This window comes from Elephantulus edwardii, unplaced genomic scaffold (genome assembly GCF_000299155.1).
Source record: "Elephantulus edwardii isolate Elephantulus edwardi_28Jun2011 unplaced genomic scaffold, EleEdw1.0 scaffold00046, whole genome shotgun sequence".
Classification (NCBI taxonomy): domain Eukaryota; kingdom Metazoa; phylum Chordata; class Mammalia; order Macroscelidea; family Macroscelididae; genus Elephantulus; species Elephantulus edwardii.
Window position 1 is genome coordinate 18,659,101 of NW_006399796.1, and position 11,605 is coordinate 18,670,705.

At 35.8% G+C, this 11,605-nt stretch overlaps 1 protein-coding gene across 1 annotated transcript in view; it reads left to right on the forward strand.

Moving 5' to 3' along the window:
• The window catches only part of ISOC1 (isochorismatase domain containing 1), a 24,880-nt gene that overhangs the window by 11,374 nt on the left and 1,901 nt on the right, over nucleotides 1-11,605 (forward strand). Inside the window, exons 2-4 of the mRNA XM_006886014.1 lie at nucleotides 1,613-1,732; nucleotides 1,841-2,044; nucleotides 3,762-3,878. Of these exons, the coding sequence (XP_006886076.1) occupies nucleotides 1,613-1,732; nucleotides 1,841-2,044; nucleotides 3,762-3,878 (441 nt within the window). The remainder of the gene's footprint in view (nucleotides 1-1,612; nucleotides 1,733-1,840; nucleotides 2,045-3,761; nucleotides 3,879-11,605) is intronic.

Here is an 11,605-nt window from a genome sequence, read left to right on the forward strand (position 1 = left end):
AGGAGGGGAAGACCCTCTATGAGATGGATTGATTCGGTGACTGGGGTAATCGGGATGGGTGTGTCAGAGGCAGTGCCGTTGGCGCAGGATAGAGCAGGGTTTAGGGGTGTTGTGCATAGGGTCGCTATGAGTCACAAAAGACTCGATGGCTCATAACAACAACAACAGATCCATATGAGATCCAGTTTATTGGAGTAGGTCAGCTATATCAGTAAACAGTGATGCTCAGCAATCCTGTATCTTAGTCTCATCTATATTGACTTTCCTGATTGTGACAAACATTTGAGAAGGCAAATACTAAATTGATGTCTGCTTTTCTCAACACATGGCATTTCATTTACTACTGATAATGTGTTTGGCATCATGTCATTTTGTTTTAATTATAAAAACTGGTTAAAAATAGAAGCAGTTACCATGTCACTTCCAACTGAGGATGACCCTTGTGTGTCAGAAAAGAACCATGCTTTGTAAAAATTTTAGTGGTTAATTTTACGTAAGTAGCTCACAAGGACTTCACATTCAGACCTCCAACTTTTAGTTAACAGCCAAGCATGTTAACCATTTGTGTCACACAGGGAAAATCCATCTTACTGTTTCTTTTTTTAAATATATATTTTAGTTAAAACAATTTTTTTAATCTTTTTTATTCATTTTAATGAAAGTTTACAGAGACTTTGGATTTCCATTCATTCATTGTTGCACTGTTTCTTGATGGTAATAATTATGATTTTTAGTTTTTATGTTCATATTCTTTGCCAAAGATTAAATCTCTTTACTTGTAAACAAATTCACCAAGTTTAAGCTTTATACTATCATAACTTTTCCAGATCATTAAAGTAACACATGCTTTGCAATTACATTCAGAAAATATGAGCTATACAGAAACAATTACCAGTAATCTTACCACTTTTGTGGTAAGATACTATTAATATTTTATATATTAAGATGTGTAAGATACTATTGATATTTTCCTGTTTGCTTTTACTTTTTTGTTCTTTTACCTAATTGAAATGCTCTTGAACTATGGTTAGATTTTTACTTACATTTTATTATGACAACTTTGATGTTAAAATTTCTTTGAAAACATACATATAGATATTATTTGCTTGACTAGAAATGCTTTGTCATATGCATATGTAAAAATTTGTTAAGCTATTTTTGTGTTACTTGCCCTTTCTCTTTTGTTAGATTAAAAAGCACTATTTTGAAACATGTTTTTACCAAAGATATTTTTATGTCTTATGGGACTTTGCTTGTCATATTTCTGGTGATAGAACAGCCATAAGGTCATGAAGTTCCATGTTTTTCACATTTTAATCATTTGTATGCTTTTGCAAGGGAAAGAAATTATTGGTTTCTAATACTTTTCTTTATTATACATAAACATTGTTTCATTGTTTTATATAAAAGTTATATAATTTTTCATTATTTAAAGCAATTCAGTGAACATTCTTGTAAATATTTTCCCCCTTCAATTAAATTCAGTTAATTCCCTTTGATCAGATTTGTAAAAATTGACTGATTCAAATAGTAGGGCTATTTTTCTTTTTCTGGCATCCATTGAAAATATTGTACAAAAAGTGCTAAATCATTCTTTCTCTCTTACCCACAGCTCACTACTCTGGGAAATCTTACACCTTCAAGCACTGTGTTTTTCTGCTGTGATATGCAGGAAAGGTTCAGACCAGCCATCAAGTATTTTGGGGATATCATTAGTGTAGGACAAAGACTGGTATGTTTGCTTATTCATTTCTAGTTTGCTGAATTACCATGTGCTTTCCTATACATACATGTTTGTATACATATTACTAACTGTTTTTATTTCTGGTTACATTTACAGTTGCAAGGAGCCCGGATTTTAGGAATTCCAGTTATTGTAACAGAACAGTATCCTAAAGGTCTTGGAAGCACTGTTCAGGAAATTGATTTAACAGGTGTGAAACTGGTCCTTCCAAAGACCAAGTTTTCAATGGTATTACCAGAAGTAGAGGCTGCATTAGCTGAGATTCCTGGAGTCAGAAGTGTTGTATTATTTGGAGTAGAAGTAAGTACTTATGTTGTGATGTATACTTACATTGTGATGTATGTGGAGAAAATTTGACTCTTCTAGAAGGCAATTTTGATTTTACAAAAATCATTGTTTATGAGAGATTGACTACTTGCATGGCGCTAATCCAAACACTTAAGTCTGTTAACCTCCTAAATCATCACAACCCAATGAGCTAAGCAGTCATAGTCTCCGCATTTATGGATGAAGAAACAGCATAGTGAGCAGGATGATAGAGCTAGTAAGTTACAGAGATAGGTTTGAATCTAGCTGATTGTTCTGTGGTCCTGCATTTTTTTAAGTACTATATTTGAATACATATTCAACCAAAGACATTCTTTTTATTTATATCTGTTTGAATTTTACTTTGATTTTGGGGGACAAGAGGTGAGTAGAGGGTGTTTGTGTTAGAACAGCGTAAAAATTCATATAGTTTCGTGTTTTAATAACATATATACTTTTCTAAAGGGAAAAAAAATCCTCATTGCTTTCTAATGTTGATTTTTTTTTTTTTAGTAATTTTAATGAACATTTACAGAGATTTTGGATTTCCATTCATTCGTTGCTGCACTTCTCTCCCCGCCCAGCACTTCCCCCTTCTAATGTTGATTTAAAGATTTTTTTTTAAACATGGACATACAGAATCTAGATACTTGCTCATAACTTTAATTCTTTTTGTTCATAACCTTTAAAGAACTGTACCTAAAGTAGATTAAAAATACAGAAGTACAGAAATATAAATGAATGTATCTGTGCAGTTTGAATTAGTAGATCTTATAGTAGTGGCTTTCTGTACTAGAAGTACATAGCCTTAGGTTTAAATGTATACTAAATACTTCTATGTTTTGACATCAGTAATGAGAATGTAGAGGAAGCCTGTTTGTATAAACTATACCAGATGCTATTGCTGACATTTGCATTTTTTTTGCTTGTTCGTCATAATTGTCTCATGCTTAATCAAAATGCTAATTTTAATGAGTCATCATTTAATAAGTCTGCAAAGCTCTCTTGTCACGTGAAGTTAAAGTCACCATTGTGTTGTTACTAAAATCTGAATTTACTGGTTATATAATCTAGTTTTTGCTGGAACATTTTTTTAGTTTATATTCTCTATTAATGAATTATTAGTTTATTAGTGCTTAAAAACATGGAATCTACATATTATTAAATTTACTAGTGAAATAAATTGGGCATTTTTTGTCTGTGCTACAAATCAGTTTTAATTTGACCTACCTTTTCTAGTGGGTACCTTGTAATGACTCAGATTTTCCACTGTCTTTTCAGTATATATTAAAGCATAATTATTATTTATGGTTAACCCTTGGTGTATGTGTGTAGAAATAAGCACAAATATAAATGCCTGCAACAGTGAATGGTAGCAGTCAGCTACATGAAGGTCATCCAAATGACAGATGTCCTAAAAAAAAACACACAGAACAACTTACAAAACTCTAAGAGTGTGTTCAGAGTTCCTAGTAGGAGCAAAAGTAATTTAATCCAGTTACTCTTTATACCCAAGCCAAATGCTGATTTATGTTCAAGATCGCCTAGCTAACAACTAGAGACAGAACTAGGTTTGTGAAAAAAAAAATAATAAAAAAAGAACTAGGTTTGTGAACAAGGTCAATCGACTTGTAATATTTCTGCCTTATTATGTTGTTTGATATTTGTAAAATATTTTTAATTTACTGTGTATGATTTTTTTTTCAACTAGACTCATGTGTGCATACAGCAGACTGCTCTGGAGCTAGTTGGCCGAGGTATTGAGGTTCATATTGTCGCTGATGCTACCTCATCAAGAAGCATGATGGATCGGATGTTTGCACTTGAGGTAATCGATCTGCTTCAAAATAAATCATTAATTAAGTTTTCCAAACAAAAGAATGTGGAATGTGTACGGCAATAAAAAGCTTACCGTTTTAGCTTGAGCTTGGTTTACAGTATCAGACATGTGGATTGCCAGGAACTCAACTGACTGTATTGGCAGAAATTTTACCACCATATCCCATTTTATTTCTAGTTAAGCTTAAAGTTCCTATTTACCCTGTTTTTTTTGGAAAAAAAAATAACTTTCTTATAATTTTATATATGAACTGAGTTATTCCCAAAGTTCTGGCCTAAACTATTAAGAGATTTACAAATTAAAAGCAGTTTATTTGGGCTTCATACAAGCAAGATCTAGCCAAAAAATTAGGGAAGATTGAACCTAACCTTGATTCTACTTTATATTAATGTTATTTAAATTTGGCACAACCTACATACAATATTTCATGATATTCTGAATCTTATGATGAATGTTAACTAGAATGTTAATATAAATGCTAACTAGAATGTTAAGATGTACTGTAGAGTCAGGGAATGAATCATTTTCATCATTGCATAACTATGGTCTGATTGAGTGTTTTCTATTCTAAGATTGATGAAATGATCAAGCAGTCCTTTGATATCTTTGAATATCGTCATTTTATTTTGCAGATCTTTTCCTCACATTGAATTAAACTTTTGTAATAATGTTAGAGTGCTATCTGTGTGAATTGTTGAGTTATTTAACTGTCCAGTTTTTATTAACAATGGGGAATAGGCTGTATTTGAGACCCTCCAGTGTTATTTGATAAGCTTAGTCATTGTTACATGCTGTTGAGTCAACTGCAACTCAGAGTGACCCTGTGAACAGCAGGTCTGAACCTTGCCTTACCCTGAACGGTCCTCACTATACATGTCATGGCTTGGGGAAAGTGGATTGAGGCTCAGTTTGAGTCCTACTCTTGGTATTTATTTTGTAAAACTATTTTTGTATTCATTTAAACTATTGAAACTTCCCTGGAGCAAGGTACTTAATAACATGTTGCTACATTCAATTTCAGCAAAAATTTTCAAACCATTTTACTTTCTTGAGTTAATCAGTCCCACTAGTCTGAGTTTAAACACTTTCTATGGGAGATTTTCACCCTCACAGCAAGCAGTACATTTTCTCTTTGAATAACCTTTGTTGTAATCTAAGGTCTAAAACTGGAAGTGTTTCCAAGGGAGTAAAAACAAAAACAAAAAAAAAACAAACCCACAAAGAAAAAGCCAAGCACAAAAGCATACAAATAAAGTAAAAAACTTCCTTTCTTCGAATGATATGGGAAAGACTTTTTTCCTACCCATTTCCTACCTCTTCTTCCAGTTTCTTAGACATATCTTTATTTTGTCAGTTATCACAGAAAATTTTTATTTTTGTTGATTCTATCTATCGGTAAGACCCATGAAAAATATAGCTATCTATTTACCATCAGAACCTCATTATTTGAAAAGTAATCTGTCCTCTCAGTGATTTGGAGCCCGGACAGAGGAGTGATAATAGGTATTTAGTGCAGGTTTTGTTGTCATTTCATAAATTTGTGACCTGGAACAACTTATCTAACCTTCACTTCAGATTACTTACTAGTAAAATGGAAATAACAGCATTACATCATAGGATTTTAATGAGGATCAAATGAGCATAGGGTACTGATAACACTTAGGATTGTCTCTGGCACAAATAATAGCTGCCTTTTTAAAAAGAAAAACAAAAACAACCAAGCTCATCTTGATATTCCTGGGAAAAAAATGGCACTGAGGCCTTAGGACCAAGGTGTTTGGTTGTGGTTAAACATATTACATAGTTTCCTTATTTTGCCTTTACAACAAAAAATGTTATAGGTGTGAATATGTTTGTAGCACATACAAATATGTATATAGAAAGAAATATGTTTTTTAATTACTCCCTTTTTTGTTACTGTCTTCATGAGTATAGTCTTATTAGAAATGTGTGTGCCTCTTGCAAGACCTGGGAATGAAGAGGCCTGAGAAGTCTAGATAAAGAAAATATTATCTGAGGTGAATTTGAAAAAGCCTGGAGCAGCCAGCATGGCTTGCCGTAAAAGATGTTGAAGTTGGAAGGGGAAAAAAACCCACAAAACTCCACAGATTATGCCTAGGAGTAATGGAGAAACCTTTCCATAATGCTGTTTTTGTATTACTTTCAAAGAGAGGTGATTTCGTTTGTTCCTAAAATACTGATAACATTTTTATTTTCACTTAACTAATAATAGTTTTCTCGGGTTATTATTTTTCCTTATGAATGCCAATCTATTTATACATAGACTGTTTAATTTTCCTATCTTCAGAGAGAGGATGCTATTTTCCACTTTTAGTAAATGCACTGATTTATTTCATTGTAACCTTGAGGAATTTGTTTCTCTTTTAGGACCTGTAATTCTGATTTTTATTGTCATTGTTGTTATATTCTAATAAGTAAGAATTAACTCATAGCTGACCCTTCAGTAGGTTTTCCCAGGATTCTGAAGCTTTATCTGATATACTTTGGGCATTTTTGCAAGGAGGGACTTGTTCTTGGAGAAGGATGTCATGCTTGGGATGGTGGAGGTACAGTGTAGGAGGCGAAGACCCTCTATGAAGTGGATTGATTGATTCAGTGGCTGGGGTAATCAAAGTAGGTGTGTTGGAGACAATGAGATTGGCATGGGACAGAACAGGGTTTAGGGCTGTTGTACATAAGGTTGTTGTGAGTTGCAGGCGACTCGACAGCACATAACAGCAACAATATAAAAATTCATAGATTAATCTCTCCTTTTGCTCTGGGATAGAACCAAATGCCACAAGGAAGGGGATAACCCTGTAGAGAACCTCTGTTTATAAGATTTCAATGTAAATGCCTATATTTATCCAATAGCATATCACCCTTTTCATCCCTAGTTTTTAAATTTTTTAATTTTTTAAAAATTTATTCTTTTTTTGTGTGTGTACCATCAAATTGTATCTGGCTGGTACAAGAGGAGGTTGCCCCTCTTTCTCAAACAGAGCATCTGGTGGATTTGAATCATATACCTCTGGGATTGCAGTGCAGCTTCTTGCCATGAGGCCACCAGAGCTCCCATCCCTATTTTTTGAATACGTAACAGTTGAGGAACTTTAATCAGTAGTACTGCTTATTTGTTAAAAGGTTTAAAAGAGCTGTCTTTTGGAAATGTGTTTAAAAGTCAGTGTTTGCATTCATCATAAGTAATTACATGAAGTTGTAGCAGATTTAAAGTGTTTACCACTTCACTTACTAAGCAATACTGTATGTCAGGTTTTTATTTTAAGAATTCTTCAAATATCAAGCTGAGTTAAATACCTTCCATATTGAAAATTAGTTCACAATGAAACTGGAATACAGATCTATGCTATCTGATGTTAAAACCATCTATTTTTCTTTATTTAAATACTTCCTTCTTGGGCGGCTGAGAATTTTTCAGAGTTAATAGAAACAACATGCATTCAGGTTTAGAAAAAGTGAAGTTAAAAAAAGTATGTCCTAATTTTTTTATTTTCAAAACAGGTAAAACCATCATTAGTTATTTTTTTCTATTCTAGAATAATATTTTCCTCCATGACTACTTTGCTATGGGGAAAATTCCCTTTTATTCAGTGGCTAGGAAAGTTAGATAGTGCAGCCACTGCCCCTTCTTCTGTTTATTTTAGAACACAAGAAAAGATTATTCCTGAGACTAACCTTACTGCTTATTAAAATTTCTAGAAAATATGATGAAGAGTTACTATTATTGGAGCCTTTATTTAAAAGAAGATATTTTTGGAGTACCTATCATATGCCAGACATTATTTGTTTCAACTAATAATTACAGAGGAAATGGGGGGAAAATAGAATAAAGTCTCTCTTGAGGACCTTATACTTCTGGGGAGTTTTTAAGTGTATTTTTTGAAATTTAATAAGCTTAGTGTGTCTTCTCTTTTTCCGGTCTGACATGATCGTGCTTTGTGGTCTTAACATTTTTAGGTTTATGGGTCAGAGGAACCTTCTTTTCACTTGGCCTAGTTGGGCTTGTTTTGCAACTGTGAGGGAACTTTGGAAGCCTATTAAGATACATCGTATTAAATAGCTTGATTGTTAATAGTATCTTTGGAAAGATGGGTTAGCACCAACAGTGTGTAATAGTCTCATAGCCCAAGGAAGTGGGCAGAAACCTGCTCTGTTCTCTTTTTGTCCTCAACTAGGCATTAGGCTGGATCAGGGAGGCACTGTGGGAAGGTCTAGCAGCCAGCTCCACACACTTGACATTTTACTGAGCCACATGTTCCTCATCACAGTTCTGAGTTAGATTGTGTTTATACCCAATCATGATGGCCTCATCTCAGTTTTGAAGCCAAGTAATACTGAGTTTTTGGTTTACTAAAATTGATTCCTGTAGGACAGAGATGATCCCATTCTCCCTCATCATGGTGACCTGATTGCCAGCATCATGAAGACTGTTGGTGTTGAGTGGACCAGCCCCGAGCCACTTGAGCACCAGAGAAAGATGGACATTTTAGAATGTCTTCTTCTAGACAGCCAGATTTCTTCTTCGGCCTGGGAACAGTTTTCTTTTCTTTCCATTTCTCTCAGGAACTAGAAAATTCATGGAATTTTTCTTGTCACTGTAGAGGTTATGAAGCACTTGCACAGATTTTGGAATGCTGTGGTTCAGATTGAGTCCGAAAATCCACATACTTAACATGGAGCAGTAAGGAGGGCAGGGCAGAGCATTTGAGTGCAGATCTGTTGATTGGACATTGTATACTGCTTCCAAATAACTGGACTTATCTAGTTGGGTAAATATTCCTTATATGTCTGTCTGAAGCCAGCACACAGAACTCGGAAATTATCTTTAAGCAACCTTGTTGGTATAATGTTAAGTGCCCAGCTGATAACCAAAAGATTGGTGATTCAGACCTACCCAGAGATTTCCCAAGAGAAGGAAAAAAAAAGAATTAAGATCTGTTTTTGTTAAGACTCAATCTAGGGAACTTATCTTCTATATTTAAAGTCATTGTAAGTTAAGATGACTGCTGGCACACGGATTTTGATACCATTGTCAGAACCCAAAAATGCAGAGAGAAGGAAATGAAGATTTCATGAGAGGTAAATTAGGGTTGTGTCCTGTTACTCTATATGATCTATCTATATGCTGAACAAATAATCCAAGAAGCTGGACTATATGAAGTACATACAACCTGGCATCAGGATTGGAGGAAGACTTACTAGCAGCCTGTGATATGTGCATAACACAGCCTTGCTTGCAGAAAGTTACTTGATCTGCACATAACACAGCCTTGCTTGCAGAAAATTACTTGATCTTACTGATAAAGTTCAAGTCCAAAACCTTCAAATATGGATTGTACCTTAAAAAATGAAAATAAAAATTCTCACAACTGAATCAATAAACCACTTCAGGATAAATGGAGAAAAGTTGAAAGCTGTCAAGGATTTAAGTTTATTTGGAGCCATGATCAGTGCCCATGGAAGCTATAGTAAGAAAGTTAAATAATATGTTGCACTGGGAGGATCTTCTGTAAAAGACCTCTTAAAGTACATCAGAGTACAGGTGTCATTTTGAAGACTAAGATGAACCTGACCCACGCCATGGTATTTTTAATCACTTTTCGTGCATGTGAAAGTTAAACAGTGAATAAAGACCAAAGAATTGATACCTTTACACTGGTATCTCACACACTGCCAAAACAACAAATAAATCTTCCTTGGCAGACATGAAATCAAGGTGCTCCTTAGAAGCCAGGTTGGTGAGACTTCATCTCACATACTCTGAACATACTATCATGAGGGGCCAACCACTAGAAAAAGGGACATCGTTCTTGATATAAAGTATATTGTTGTATGTCCTGTCAAGTCAGGACTGACCCATAGCTTACCCTCCAGCAGCTTTTCAGATGTAGTAAATTGTAGGACAGGAAATTGCCTGTTTTTCTTCTTCAGAGCAGTTTGTGGATTCAAACCACATGCCTTCAGTTTGGCAGTGCAGCTCCTTACTGCCAGGTGACTATAGCAGCACCAGCACCAGAAGATGAATTGACATAGTGGCTGCAGGAGTGGACTCAGGACAGCTGCCCCTTTTAAGGATGATGTAAGAGCAGAGGGGAGTCGTTCTGTTGTACACAGAGTTACTATGAGTTGGTTAGAGAGCACTTAATAGCACTCAACCACAGACTTTTTTTTAGAAGCTCAGGTGAAATAGCCCTATTATTTGTCAGAATTTAAATAGCATTGACATTCTTCCTTCTTCCTATTCTTTCCTGCATGTTTTAGTTGTGGGTCAGAAGAACTTGCTTTGTTTCTTTGAAATCCTGGTCAGTTTCTATGTGTTTTCCTGTCTTGATAATCATTTTCCATAGTTGTTGTTGTTGTTGTTGTTGTGTGCCGTCGAGTCGCTTAGGACTCATAGCGACCCTATGTACAACATCCCTAAACTCTGCTCTGTCCTGTGCCAATAGCTCCATCTCCGATACACCCATCCCGATTACCCCAGTCACTGAATCAGTCCACCTCATAGAGGGCCTTCCCCTCCTGCGCTGTCCCTCCACCCTACTAAGCATAATGTCCCTCTCCAAGGACTTGTCCCTCCTTGCAACATGTCCAAAGTATGTTTAGACAGAGCCTTAGAATCCTTGCCTCCAAGGAGCAGCCTGGTTTGACCCTTTCCAGGATGAATCTGTTTTCCTAGCAGTCCATGGTACCCTCAATACTCTTCTCCAGCACCACAGCTCAAAGGCATCAATTCTCCTTCTATAGTAGCTTCCTAATAATTAGTAATCCCTTCTGTGTCCTTGAGGAAAAGAAAAAGACCCTAACAATGTAAAGGTTGAGTCTTTAGGAGTGCTTCCTTATGGGCAGATTTACCCCCACTGCGTAATGATGATACCTGGCTGTTCAAAAAGCCAGTGCTTCTTTCTTTGTCAGGAAAGGAATATCTTGGTTTTGTCTCCAACCACCTTATTTTCATTTTCCTCCTGATGAGAACTAAGAAAGGAACATGGCTCTTGACTGTCGAATTCTGTCCTTTGCCCCATTCCCTTTGTCCTCCTTTCCTCTACTGTCTCATCCTCCACCTCTCCTCGATTCTCTCTCTTCCTACAACTTCGCCTTGAGATTCCTCTCCTTTGTTAGGATTAATCTAGGACATTTTTAAAAGAATATTCTTTGATCTGTCAATTGAAATTTATACAGCCTTAAATTCTGTACTGTAGAGATTCTTAAGTGTCTGATGATGGTTTATTATCACTGAGGTACATTTTCACGTGTCACAACAGGAGGCTGCTTCTGTCTGTCCCCAGTCATGTGCAGGCGGGGAAAGGCTGGTGATGAGCAGTCACATGCTTTATGTCTGATGTTGGAAGAAGGAAATAGAAATGAGAAAGAACATTTTAATCCCTGGTGTTTTAAATGAAAGATCATTTTAATTTCAGGTGGTACGAACACTCATTCCAAGACACCAACTCATAGCGGACCCGCCAGAGGTTTTCCGAAGCTGTGAATCACATGTTGTTGTTGTTGTTGTGTGCCATTGAGTCACTTGTGACTCATAGCGACCCTGTGTACAAGAGCCCTGAACGCTGTTCTATCCTGTGCCAAGTCTCAAACACACTCATTCCCACCGCTCCACTCACAGAATCAATCCATCTCATCGAGGGTCTTCTTTTCCTGCGCCTTCCCTCCACTCTCCCAAACATGATGTCCCTCTC